We start from the raw sequence: 14,698 nt of genomic DNA, 5'->3' as shown, positions 1-14,698 counted from the left end.
TCTATTTTCTTCTTTGTCATTCTTCCAGTTTTCCTCTAATTGCTCTGTCCTCTTCATCTCCTCGTCCTCCTCTTCTCTAGAAAGCTATATGTGATCTCTGCCAAACAGGCTTTTGCTGAGAGTTTGCAAGTGGATATGATAAACCATTCCATCCTTTATCTCTTCAAACAGGTCATCAGTTGTAAGAAGATATCCTAGCACTGGAAAATCTAACAGTTGGGAATTTAGTGGCTCAAGCAGTTATTTTAAATTTAATATTCTTTTATTCTACTGTCATCAACAAATATCTATTTTTTCTTCATGTTTCTGATGAGGCTACTTTACAAGGTGTTTCTTGTGTGACTTTTCTTCTGTGAGGTACCTTTGTCCTTATCATAATCTTCTCCTCCACTTAAGAACTGTGTCAGTTACTCCTGGTCATGGGATGGCCCCATGCTGAGTGATTTAATTTTCTTCTCCATGATTCAGAATTTATCTGGGATTCCCACATTAATTTGCCCTGGGTTGATTGTGACATACAATAAATCTTTTCCTTCCAGGATGGCTCTTACCTTTTGTCTGTTGTTGCTTCCTGCGAAAACATTAATCTGTTTGCAATCCACTTCTTTTCTTCCTCTGGTTTTCTTGTCTAGCAAATTCAGGAAAGTAATCCAAATCATACTCTTTGAAAGACCTTGACTTGTATTAAATGAAGAAGGGAAATCTAATACACAAGGAAGTAGAATTGGATAGAGGCTCCTACTCATCACAAGGTTCTTGCCTCTGTCTCCTCATGAGAAAACTGCTCACAGTGCTGAGGCTCCTGACTTTGGCTGAAGATCTATGTGGGGGTGTTAGTTATGGCTGACTTGTGGATGTCTGCAAACTTCAGGTGTCACTCCGGAAGAGCTGACCTGAGAGATTCCACAAGAAGCAGGCCTTGGAACAATCCCCACACCCCTCAGGTACATTTACTGTAGTCTTGCAGGCAAGTTCAAATCCATTCTCTACCTCAGGCAACCTCTAGTGCCTGAGGGAGGTATGACCCTGACAGAAAGGAAAGGAGTCGTGGGCATAAGCACAGTAGACAGCTCCATGTCAAAACTGGGTGAACTGAAAACTCGTAAGTATAATGAAAAGGATCTCCATGGGAACGCTGGATATCCCTGCAGAAATAAACATGTGTGTGCACAGAAAATCTGAAAGACTATTTAGATAGGAGCTGCCTCTGAGCAATGGGATTGCAGTTGGTTTTCCTTTATCTGTTATAAATACTTAGATTTATTTGCCCTATGGATACTATTTAACAATAGCTGAGAACAGGCCAATTTCACATTACATATAAAAATCAATGACTGTGGGTTTCTTTTTAATCAAATAAACAAGCCTATCATAAAATAGACAAATCATGAAAGACAAGTCATCACAGAATGTACTATTTAGTTAATACAGACATATGAACTAGCTATGAATGATAGAAATTAGAATCAAAAATATCATTGAAACGTTAACGCAGGACTTAGTTTTTGCATGCAAAGAATATGGAATTTCAGTTCCAATGATCTTGTCTTTGTAATAAAAAAATGAATAATGACAAGAGAGTTCACATTGGTGCTACATGCCTTACACCGTGCAACTGCAGAGCAAGAAAGAAGCAGGATTGGGCAGAGGTACGATATCACTGCCAGGGGTAGGTGCTCATCCTCTGACCTCCACAAGGACCTACTGAATGTGAAGGCTGAGAGTGCATCCACCAGCAGTACTACTGTTTCAGTACACCTGCCTGCCTCATTCTAATGCCAGATAAGATTCGAAAGCACTGAGGGCTCCAATGTAAGGTGAAGGTCCTGCCTCTGGGTTGCCTGAAAAGCCTCACTGAGCCAGTGGTGCACAGGATCCTGAATCAGCTGAAATCTCAAGCTAGGGGCTAGTGGAAGTCTGGGCAAGGGCCTCCGCAAGCTCGCGGTGATGGTGGGGAGGTGGCAACCACAGAGCTGCCTGAAAATGTGCTCTGGGAGAGGCACTGTGGTGCAGGAGCTTAAGAATGCACCTGTGGTGCAACATCCTAGATGAGTGCTGATTCATGTCCAGCTTCTCCACTTCCAATTCAGCTCCTTGCTATTTCACGTGGGAAAGCAATGTGGGATGGCCTATGATTGGGACCCTTCAACCAAGTGTGAGACAGAAGAAGCTCCTGACTCCTGGCTCCTGGCTTCAGATCAGCCTAGCTCTGGTCTTATTGTCCATTTAGAGAGTGAAACTGTGGATGTAAGATCTCTCTCTCTCCCAAATAAGTAAATAAATATAATCTAATAAAAAAGAGGCCATAAGGTCTCCCTACATGGTATTTAGCACAGACCTGGGGAAAAATTCTAATCCATTGCCATATATGTGTGCTCTCTTAGGGTCTGAGGGTGGCCCTGATCCCCTAAAGGAACCCAGACTTGTGCAGAAGAGCAAGAACAGACTCCCTAAACCCCACTATTGTTGGAAAGCAAAGACAACATGAATGTGGTTCTGCAGCTCCAATGTTTGTCTAGTTTCAATGTAAGGGGTTCCAACTGATTCCAGAAGACCCAAGACAGAGACATTTGTGTAGAGTGTACTCTGAAATAACAGTTAAATAATTATTGCCTCTGAGGAATGATTGTGCATGGCTATATATTTTTTATATCTAATTTTGGATTTAATTTCCCATGTCTACATATTGTACAATAAAGGGATAAATGATGCTTCCACATGGAAAATAAATGCCTATGCATTTCTACTTAAAGTATGAGCAGCCCTAGTTTAAAACAAAATAAGGAAATAAGCCAAGGCAGAATAGAATAGATTTTTCACAGGATGAATACACATATGTGCGACTCAATTATTGATTGCTCATTCTTATACATTTCCCCTGATTCCTCTTTATTCCTCAACATATATTCCTACTTTTCCTCTTCTTCCTTTCTCTAAAGTTCTCCAAAACTGTTGGAATTCAAGTGGAACTTGTAACAGGATCAACTTTATAATTCCAACTTTGACTCTAAAAGCAGTTGGTTATTCATTATTTTAAATTTTGAAATTGTCAGTTCTAATTGTTGAGAGCTATAAGTCAAAATAAATTGTTTTCAATTTAATATTGCTTTTTTTGAACAGTCATCAACTACATCATGATTCTCATGTGTTTGGACAGATGGGCTGTGAGCACCAGTGTATGATTTAAACCCATGGAGAAGTTGTACTCTTTATCTAGGATTGTCTCCTACAACAAGAACTTCATGAGCTCTACTCCCCACCATGTCAGGTTGGACCCAGTTGAGGAACTTCATTTTCTTTTCGATAACACTGATCATTTGCATTACCATATTCATTTACCTAAGGGAATCATTTCTTTCAGGGAGGCTACTGGCTTCTGCCCAATGGTTTCCCCTCCAAAATGTTCTAGTGCTTGCAATGTTACTACTTTGCTCTTGGGTTTTCTCTTCCTAAAAAGTCAGGAATTCAATCAAATTAACCAGCTGAGGATCTTCCTTAGTGGGGAAAATCCTTCAAGGATCTAGGTCACAGTTCCAACTCAGGACATCTCCCTTTTGATTTCTGCCTTGGAATCTACTTTTTTCAGTGTGAAGGAAATGATTTTTAAATGCAATCAGCTTGCATTGAATTAAAATGGAGAAAGAATAAAGGGAAGAAACTTCACACAGTGCCACAAGACCTGCACCACCTGAGAAATGCAGAAAGAGGAAGCAGCAGGGTTAGGCAGAGACACCTGTCACCACTACAAGGAGGCGCTGATCCTTGACCCCCACACATACCAACTGAGGCTGAAATCAGAGCATGTGCCCAGCAGTCCCAGGGTATTCAGAAGCCATACTGACTATTCTAATGCAGTATCAAATTGGAAGGCCTTATTTAATCAGAATTCAGAGCATCAGTGAAACCAAAGCAAACACAGACACAGTCCCTGTCCAAACCATCTGTGCTCACATGGCCCTCAGAAAACATAAAATACAAATGGCGGTAAAGCCTCATCTCTAAATCTAATACCAGCAAGGTTAAAGTTGTATGATGAGACTCAGTACGAGCAAGATTCAAATTGCCAGATTATACCCAGGCGAACTGGCTTGGCAGAATAACAAGTGTAAAGCTAACTCTCATCTAACGTTGGGGTGCAGTGTGAAACAACGAGGCTGTATTCCCTAATGGAGGGTAGAGATGTGAGGTACTTTTCCAAGTCAGAGGAGACAAAAGAAAGAAGAAAGATTATTTTACATTCTAGGAAAACTGGGCTTTTCCACAGCGAGGTGCTGGCAGGCCTCACTGGGCCCAGGAACATCCCTGGAAGGTCCACATCTCACCACAGAACGTGGCAGGGATTCTTGCAGTCCCCTCGATGAGGCACTGAGAGACAGCTATGAGGGGAATGCAGCGCCCTTCCTAAGGCTGGGACAGCGCGACTCTTACCAAGGTCTCAGTGACCCAGCATAGGGACCAGAAGAGGCCACATTGGGCCATGAAGGGCACCTGTGTAGGATGCAGTTCTCACCTCTCTTCTCTCATGAAAAGCCTTAGGTGCCTCCCTTGGCTTCCGGCATCCACTTAAGACTCAAAGCAGGGGCTAGCGATGGCTGGTGTGTGGGTCTCTGCAAATTCCCAGAGTGGCAGGGAGGGGACAACCTGAGAGGCTAAATTTCACAGAGCCCCTGGGGGGCAACTTCAGGTGCATTCAGGCAGTCTTTGTGCCGGGTTCCAACCAAGAACCATGGGTGCCCTCTGGGGGCAGCAGACGGCACTGACCCCGACAGAAAGGTAGAAAGGCAGGAACAGGCCTGACTTAGGTAGAGGTCAAAACTGCAGGAATGTCGCACTCCAACAGCACATTTGTCCCATTTCAATCAGATGACTCCACCGCACCACTAAGGGTCCCTGACACAGACATGATTCTGAGCAGGACACGTCTGACAGAAGACTGTGGTGGGAGCTGCCTCAGCAGTAGGATTGTGGTGGTTTTCCTTTATAAATGCATCAAAACTGGATTTATTTGCCCTGTGCCTACTACTTGCACCTTAAAGGCGGGAATGTGACTTCCACATGGAAAATAAATTTCTGTGTTTCTTTTAAAGATAGATACAGGCCTATGGTAATAGAGAAAATGGATGGAAAGCAATGCATTCAAGAATATATTCTTCAGATAATGCACAAACACCATCAACCCAACTAATAATACTAAATAATATATCATACTAAATAATATATCATCAAGGAGATATCATTTTCACATATAAAGCCAGAACATTGTTTTTAAAGAGGTCGATGTGAAAGGTATAGAATCTATTAGTGTAATTCCAGACAATTCTTTGGACATTACAATTAAAAATCGTTGTCACATGCATTGCCGTATATACACACATCATATTTCTCAGGATCTATCTCAGCTGCTCCACTTCTGATCCTGCTGTGCTAATGGCCTGGGAAAAGCAGTGAGGATGGCCCAAGGGTTTGAGTTCTGTACTCACATCTGAATGAGTCAGATGATGCTCATTCCTTCAGTCTGGTCCAGCTCTGGCCATTGCAGACAGGAGTCAACTAAAAGATAGTAGATCTCTCCTTCTTTGTCTCTCCCTCATTCTCCAAAACTCTTTCAAATAAATTCTACAAACTTGGATTAGCCAAGTGAGCCATGGTGCCAGGCCCATAGAACATCTTACTCCAACTGATTTAACTGTTGCCAGAATCTAACTATTACCAATCTGTTTCCAAGAAAACTGGAATGATACCAAGTATATGGTTAAAGTAACTACTCATCCATCACAAGCTAAAGCTGGAAAATCTTCCTGATATATGCGATGATCATATCTTACTGCTTAATGGAAAAATATGAGAAATTCTACATAGTTTTCAGGAGTAAAAATTCTCCATTATTGATTTCTGTTCATTTTTTACAACACATGTAATCCCACAGATCACTTGGTCAGAGTGCCAGTGACACTGAATCTTTCCTATGTTTTCTTGAGTACTAAATAATGTTTAGTGTAGTTGAAAATCTTTATCCTTTTGAAGATCATTATGTATTAAAATATGATAATTACTACCTGAAGGTAGGCAGAATTTTCTCATCAGTCACATTCCATTTCTTTTTTTCTGTCAAAGATGAAGACTTTTGAGACAGGTGTTAACTTCACCATGAAACAGGCACTGAATTACCTGTCTGATTGGAAATCTCATTTTCTGAACAAGGTGTGCAATCAAAACAACAGGTAGGCTTTCCATCCAGAGGGTTTTTACTGAGTCCAGGGCTACAACTCTTGCTGCACTGAGCGTGGCATCTAAGAAAAATCAGATGGATGTAGGTCATAGTTGGGTCTGTTATCTAAACTCCAAGTAGGGTATTTAGTCCTGGACAATCTATGCTCTTAAATTGTAAGTACCTGTTTCTAATACACTGATTGCATGCCATATTGACTCTGTGCCATGAAATAGACTCGAAACATGTGGAAGAACAAGTGTCTTTATTATCCTTCCTCAGATTTCAATCATTTTCATTAAAAAACATGAGCAATCAAAATCACTAGGTGTGAGATTTGAACAAATCTAGACTCTTACTTTCTCCATGATTCTACGACAACAGACAGTAAAATGAAGCTACCCACATACAAATGTGTGCAAATTACCTAAGATCATTAACTCCAATATCCCTGAACATCTCAGCACCATCTGACACTAGAAGTAATTCTCCTACTGCTTAGTTTTAAAATAGAGACAAAGGCTAGGTATTTCATATACATAAACCTTAAATAGAGAATATGCTGCATTCTTTTTCACAAAGCACTGATACTTATCCACAGATGTTTTCACAGTAGTCAATGGAACCTTGTTGCTGAAGACAAAGTTAATGAAAGGGGCACATTTATATCCTAGACACTGAAACAACTGCATGATTTCTGGTGTTTTGAGAAAGGATCCCAAGCTATTTGGTTTGAACACCTGCAGAAGCTCTTAAGGGGATCACTCCAGGAGTACATGTCATGCAATGGAAACCAAGTTACCTGCTAGGGAGAAAATGCCACCTTTGCCCCATTGTTCACTGGCTGCATTTCTAACTCTTGTAGAAGCATCTCATGTACGCTGTGGGCCACAGCATACACAGCATTGAATATGGTCATATCAAAATGAAGCAGAGGCAACCATTCCAAGGAGGCGTTCAGTGGACAGTTCTGCAAGGTTTTCCAGGTCATATCAAAATGAAGCAGAGGCAACCATTCCAAGGAGGCATTCAGTGGACAGTTATGCAAGGTTTTGCAAGTTGTCCCAGTAACTGAGCAATCAAAAACCAGCAACCAGAATCTGGAGAGGTAAATGTCTTCTGTGTATTTGGAAGGGTTTGGTGTCTGAAGAAAATTTTTGAAACCTGAAATCTCACTATGGTGGTGTGAAAACATGAGAGTCCCATGGAATGAGTGGAGCAGAAAAAGTCTCCAGTTGGTGGCAAAATCCCAATTTGAGGTGGTGACTCAGACTTTCAATGTCATTAAATCTTCCCATGAGAAAATCAGTGTCACAGAAAAGAATAACCACCTTTGCTGATGATTTTAGGATCTGGATGTGATACAGCCAGGGGATACAAGATCATGAATCCTCAGTGGGTGGAATAAATTCCAAAAGTCTAGGTAGATACCATTTTTCTGCATCTCAATTTTCCAATCAGAAATAAAGTGAGTACCTTTTGGGAGGTCTGAGATGGCCAAACCCACCCAGATGCAACTGAAATGGAGCATCAGGGAGACCATGCCAAGGGCCAGAGAAGTGTCTTTGGGGAGCATCTGATAGAGGGAAGCTAACTGACCACTGTCACTCAGAAGCAGTTCAAAAGACCCAAGAGTCAGCTAGAGGAAAATGCAAGAAATATGTGTAAGGTTATTGCCAGAATATACAATCTTATTTCTGAAGGTAATTAAGCAAATGTTTGAAGTGTCACAGGTATTTGAATATTTCATTTTTCTCATCTCCCACTACATGAGAACTTCCTCGGTCATGCGTTTAGACTCACAGGTTGAGGAAAATGTTTCCATTTTCACTTCACCACACCTCTGTACCAAGCAAATGTGGTTACTCCTCCAAAACTCTGCATGGCTCCTCTTTATATTACACATTGTGGCTAAAGCATAAGGTGTCAGTCATTTCCCTTTTTGCTCTGAGTGAGGCAGTTAAGGTGATGTGATTTTTCCCCCCTCTTTCCTGTAAAACTCACCTGTGGAGTTTTGTAGAGTTCTAGCAGTGTCCCTATTTGGACACTAATGCTTATTCCTGAAATCCTGGCTACAGACTTGCTCTTTCCTACACATGTAATTAGGAATGTCCTATTCCAGGCCCGCAAGCCACAGGAAGGGATTCCCTGTCACCATCATGTCACTGTGCATGCCATTATAGAGATCAAATTCCAAGGTCATGTTGGGTAAAAAATGGGGGTTCTTTTTGATGATCTCAATATCAAAAACCAAGGCCAGAACATACTGGTAGTTTTTGAACTGAAATCTGCAGGAAAGGCACAAGGATCATTAAGGGAGAAGCATCCAATCCAGATTATCATCAATTGCACTCCCATAACTATTACAATTGGACTATCCTGGCAAAAATACATAAGTTCTAATCATTCTTTTTACACCTACTGTGGACAGAGTGTGAAGACTGTCATATTTGCTGCACAACACACCCTCGCAAGAATCAAAGCTGTTACTTCCTTCATCCTGGTCTTCTAGTCTAAATGATTCTGAAAATAAGCTCTGCTATTACATCATAAAGTCTTGGGCATGTTATCACCTGGCTGTCCATGCAGCCAAAGAACATGATCTTTTTGTATGCCTACCTCATCAATTTAATTCATTTCTGGCAACATCTTCTAAGTTATGATATTTGATATCTAAAGTAAATATTACAATATACTCTGGAATGCCCTCTCTACATTTCTTGCAAATAGAGGAAATGGATTCAACTTGTTAATGAACACATAAATAATGGAAAGGCACATCCTCTTTAGCACTGCCTCTATAGATGTTTCTTATATTCACAGACTACAATGATTCTTCACATTATTGCATCACCAAATGCTTCTTGAAACAGGAATCATATAATCATAAGACTGCAGTTAGTAATGGGAAAAAGAGAGTAACTCAGCTGAAGGCTCTATGATCAGAAAGAGAGAAAATCTCAGACCACAGAGAATGGTAGATCAAAGTCTGGACTTTATCCAGAAAAAACCTCTTCCCCATAAAACTTACCCATCAACCACCATCACAAGCCAGGGAAATGAAATCAGATTCAGACTTCAAAAGAAGAACAGCGAAAAGGGGAGAACACTTTAGAGAAGCCTGAAACACTCACAGGGTGGACTTGAAACACTGGGTTATGAGACCCATGGTGCCTAAAGTTAAGACAGATAACCCTTTATCTGGAACACTAAGCATATGTTAAAGTAAATCATCAGCATTGGTATCAGTATTTACTCCAAACAGGCCTCATTCATTCAATTTTTGTTACAGAATTGAGTATAAATAGCCTTCCATGCAAAGAACACAATGGATTTCTGTTTTCTGGGATCTGACATTTCACAATGAATGAAAATGAGGAGCCCTTTGTATTTATATTAGATGCACTGGGTGTTGAGTATTGATGAGCATACCATGTCATGTTCACTGCTTGATAATGGTCACTGTGTGCTCCAGAGGAAGTAACAGTTTTTCATTTCTTCATTCATGTTGCTGCATAATATGTATGTGTATGTGTATGATATAAATATTACCTCTTTCTATATTTATATATGTGTTCTATACCATATATACAGTTGTTCCCTCTAATGTTATATATACATGTATATATAGTTTCTATTAATATTTGTTATCTAAATACCTCATTCACACTTTGTATGTAGAATGAGGAAATTTGAAAATCCTTGCTAAATGATCAAATAATACTTAGTTTTGTATTATATATGTTGCTGTTCTCCTCATTCTTCTACACCTCCATCTATTCCTGCTCTCATTTCTTCCTCCTGTTCCCCCGCTGGAATCAAAAGATCTAGAAAGCTCATTGTCGCACTAGGCAATTGTGACAGTTGCCCTTTTGATCTGTTTTATGCTGTGTTCCTTATCGCTAAGAACAGTTTATCAGTAATTATTATATATTCTAGAGTTGGTCAGCCTAACATTGGATCATATAGTGTCTAAATCTGTTGTAAGTTCAATATATAAGTTCAACTATGAATTATTTTCCAAGTATCATCAATGCAGTTATTTTCTCCTGAATTTGATGATATTTTATTATGATCTCCAGTTTGCATGGCATTCATAATGGGGGAACCTGAGTGCTATTCATAGAATCTACTCCAAATACTGGACATTCACTATATCCTGGTCTCCATCATTTCAGGGTACACTTAAATGATGTGCTGCATGCATAACCATGGGGAATACTACTACTACTAATAAATATTTCATAAATGGGATGTCATGTGTACATATCAAATTAGGACACTGTATATGTGAAGAGAATAATATTGCTATACCAAGCTAGTATCCATTAGATTATTTTGTGGCGTGATCTTCGGAAAAATGCCTAAAATACTTAATCAGTTGCATCGCCTTGGCGGAACCAGCTAAACTTTTCAAATCTTTTTGCTTTAACAATAATGCAATGATCTATGACCTAATATCTACCTTCTATTAAAGATCTATGCAATGTAATCCTATTTTCTGTAGCATTACAGTAGAAATCAGAAAATTAGCACCTTCATAAACAGATGTGCAAAAAACAATTATGCTGTCCTACAAGATACAATATTCTGTAGCATTCAATTATCATATATTTATATGTGAAACATATATAATTATCTGAAAAAGAAGGTATGCTAAAGAGGGGCAGAAGCAAAATAATCTCCCTTCTGGGATGTCTGTATTTTTGTTCAGAAAAAGTTAGAATCAGGGATACATCCTAAATTTTGAAGATTAGAAGCATTAAAGTTCACAAGGGTAATTCACCATTAAAATATAATTATTATCATATTTTTGTCTGAATCAAGCCACTTTAATACCACTCCATCTTACATCTTTTGACCAGCTGTCCACTCGTCCATGGGGGAACCTGGAAGCTTTCTGCCCTGAGGCTCTGCAGCTGAGGTCTTCTGTCCTGGTGAGAAACGAAAGATGGAAAACATGTTTGTGGATGATCTTCTTCACCCCAGGTGCCAGCATTTTCTCCTTGTCCATGGATACAAAGAATCAAGGGAGAAACTCCTGTTAGATAAATTTCTTGCAAGGGCTTTGTCAAAAAACTTCTCCAGGAACTTTTTGCAATTATATACAATTGCATCAGAAGGCTCAAAGGGAGGCATCAGGCAAGTTTCTGAGATGGCCCAACTCATTCAGGTTTCAAACAAGAACACACCAGGATCACACATTCCAAAGACCCAGAGAGCAAAGGGGCAGCTTCCCACAAACAGTGTCCTGGGTAGCACACATTGCCTTGATGCCACAGAGACCCAAAACTAATCCTGCTTACAGAGATACCCACTAGGACATGAGGTTTTCAATCACTGTGGAACCAGTAATCACCCTGAATTTGGAAGTTCCCATTCTGTATGTCAGGTCACCACATATTCAGTTGTAAAACAGGAAAGCTTTCCACATTGCAGTTCAACCATGATAATCCTATGATGACTGTTTAGGCACCTACAACCCTGGTCGATGCTCTCATGAGAACTAGGGAATATTTGAGTACTTCTCACTTTTTACTAAAAAGCAGACAATACCAGCCAGAAGTTATGTATTTATTCTCACCTCCACAAACACCAAGGACAGGATGATATCTGCAGACACCTATACTTCTTGAATGCAAGTGACTTTCAGGAATATTATGTAGGACACCATCAGGGAAGCTGTGTACTGTTAAACCTTTGCCAAACCCACAGAATGAACAACATGAAAGTAAACACAATGGATACCATGTCATGTAGGGAATGATGATGAGCAACACTGACTAATCATTTGTGTTTGCATATCAGTTTGAGATATTGCTAATGGAGTAAATCTAATAAGGAGGGAGACAAGAGGGCATTTAAGAGAACTCATTCTAAAGTTTGCTAAACTCAAATTGCTTTAAATGTGGTGCCTAATATTTTAAGAAAAACAAATTTTCCATTGCCTAGCCACTGCTCTGATGCCATTAGTGAGATTTTGAATAGTGGCACATGCAAATTGAGATGCAGAATAGGCACAAAATACAATCAGAATTCAGTAACTTGCATATAATGAAAATAAAATGCCTTGATGAGCTAGATTTATTACAAATACAATGAAGAAACTTGTTGTATATTCAGTTAAACAAGAAAAGTAAATCTAAGTCAGAGAGTAAGTATCTTCTATTCTCCCTAATGTGTGGAAACTAAAAGAAGTGTCAACATGAATGCACACAGTTCACTGAACAAAGGTTGGGAATGGAGAGGATGAGCATCACGCAATGAGGCATCTTCAGAAAGTTCATGGGAAATGTGTGTAATGAAACAATTATGCAAAAATTTCAAGAAATTTAACACCCAGATAGATTATATATGTTGATTTCTCCTGGTCCTGGGATAATCTCATGTTGAGTGATTTCATGTTCTTATCCTTGACTCCTAGTTTATCTGGGATTCCTACATTAATTTGCTCCAGTTTGATGGGGCATGCAAAAATATTCAACTGTTTTCAATCCACTTCCTTTGTTCCTGGGATTTTCTCCACAAGCTAATTCAGCAAAGTAATCTAAATTATACTGTTTGAAAATCCTCAGTGTTTTCTGGCAGTAATTCTCATGCTTTATTTGAGAACAGAAAGGAGTTTCAAATCAATGAACTTGCATTTGTATTAAATGAAGAAGGGAAATCCAAAAACACTGGGAAGCAGAATTGGGCAGAAGCTCCTATTTACCCTGTGTTGAGCTGAACACCACTGCCCATCCCCAGATCTACCAGGTAAGACATCAGAGTACATCCCAATAATCTCCCTGTTACAGTAAGTTCTCAACATGATTCTGAGGCAAGATTTATTTGAAGACATTCAAATTTAAGAAAAACCCAGGATATTAACATACACAAAAACTTCAGGCATTGTCTAAATAATTTCTCTTCATGAGTCCTTCAAAAAGTATAACATACAAACTACCTAAAAGGAAAACTCAAAGTCTCAAATTATTGGGATTAGGAAGATCACACCATATTAGATCAACTGGATTGTCAGAACAAGGAGAGCAAACACATTAACTTCCTCATCAAATGCTGGAGATTCAGTGAGGTCATATTTCTATTCCCAAATAAAAAAAATTCTACAATATACTGTTCAAGTAAGATGTAAATTTCCAGCCCAAGGGAGACAATGTACATTAGAATTATTTTACATTTCATGATTACTAGGTTTCACCAAAATGGTGGGGAAGAAGCCAGGAGGACTCTCCCTCCTCATGATTCCCCAGGGAACCCATCCTCACCACTGCCATATCATATCACTGCCAGGTGCTGGTGCTCATCCTCTGACCTCCATAAACACTACTGAATGTGAAGGCAGAGCATCTATCAACAAGCACTCCTACTGTTTCAATACACCCATCTGGCTAATTCTGATGCCAGGTAAGATCTGAAAGCACTGTGTAACAAAATATGAGACTATGAAAGACTTTATTATGAAAGACTATATTAAGACTATCAGTGTAAAAACAGAGTACAGTCATTGTGTAAATATTTTGTTTATGTGCCGCTCACAAAATGCAAAATACAAACCACCATATGCTGCAAATGAAATTTTAGTGCCAGCAAGATTAAAATGATCAAATTAAAATCATATAAACTGGACAGGCAGAATAAAGACAGAGGGAAAAGTGAGTTAAGCTTCTCATCTAACATTGGGGAGTGAATGAACAGGACTTGCTATTCTGAATTTAGGATATTTGTACAATTACAAATTCTCTAACATCAAGTACACATAAGTGGAACTTTCTCAACTTAGTGGTGAAAAGTTAAGAAAAATGAGTTTACTTCATAAGGAAATTGGATCTGACCAAACCATGAAGCCACACTATCACTGGCCCATAGAATTCCCATGAGGATTCATCAGGGATGTTTCCACAGCTTTCCATAGGCCTAGGGGTTCTCTCTGGGGCTGTCCCTGGGCGGCAGAGCTGTGAGGAGATGAGAGGAGGTGGTGAGAAGAAAGCAGCTCTCTCCCATGGGTCAGGGGCTATGCTGCTACATCAGAAAGCCCCATGTAACAAGGATCCCTCACTCTGGACTGCAAGAGGCAAGGTCAAGGGCACTTGAAACCACTGAGGGCTCCTGTGCAGCATGAAGCTCCTGCCTCTGCTGTTGCCTGAGAATCCTCACTTGAGACTGTGGCGCACCAGCTCTTGACTTGGCTGAAGCCTCAATCTAGGGGCTAGTTGCTGTACACATGAAGGCCTCTGCAAACACCCAGAGATGCTGAGAAGGTAGCAATCCCAGAGCTGTACCATAAAGATCCCTGGAGGCTGCACTGTGCTGCACTAGTGTAAGCCTGTACCTGAGGTGCCAGCATCCTACGTGAGCACTGATTCATGTGCAGCTGCTCCTCTTCTTATATAGCTCCCTGCTATATAACCAGGGAAAGCAGTGCAGGTGGCCAAGTGCTTGGGTCCCTATACTCAAGTGGGAGACATAAAAGAAGCTCCTGGCTCCTGG

The 14,698-nt window shown here is 40.0% G+C and overlaps 1 protein-coding gene across 1 annotated transcript in view; it reads right to left on the bottom strand.

Moving 5' to 3' along the window:
* Nucleotides 1–11,170, bottom strand: part of LOC100354152 (vomeronasal type-2 receptor 116) — a 36,148-nt gene extending 24,978 nt beyond the window's left edge. The window contains 2 exon segments of the mRNA XM_089316315.1: nucleotides 8,364–8,496; nucleotides 11,061–11,170. Of these exon segments, the coding sequence (XP_089172441.1) occupies nucleotides 8,364–8,496; nucleotides 11,061–11,170 (243 nt within the window).
* Between the last annotated feature and the right edge of the window lie 3,528 nt (nucleotides 11,171–14,698).

Source organism: Oryctolagus cuniculus, chromosome 16, assembly GCF_051225735.1.
Source record: "Oryctolagus cuniculus isolate XC-2025 breed Fujian yellow rabbit chromosome 16, ASM5122573v1, whole genome shotgun sequence".
NCBI lineage: Eukaryota > Metazoa > Chordata > Mammalia > Lagomorpha > Leporidae > Oryctolagus > Oryctolagus cuniculus.
This window is presented reverse-complemented; position numbering and strand designations above follow the sequence as displayed.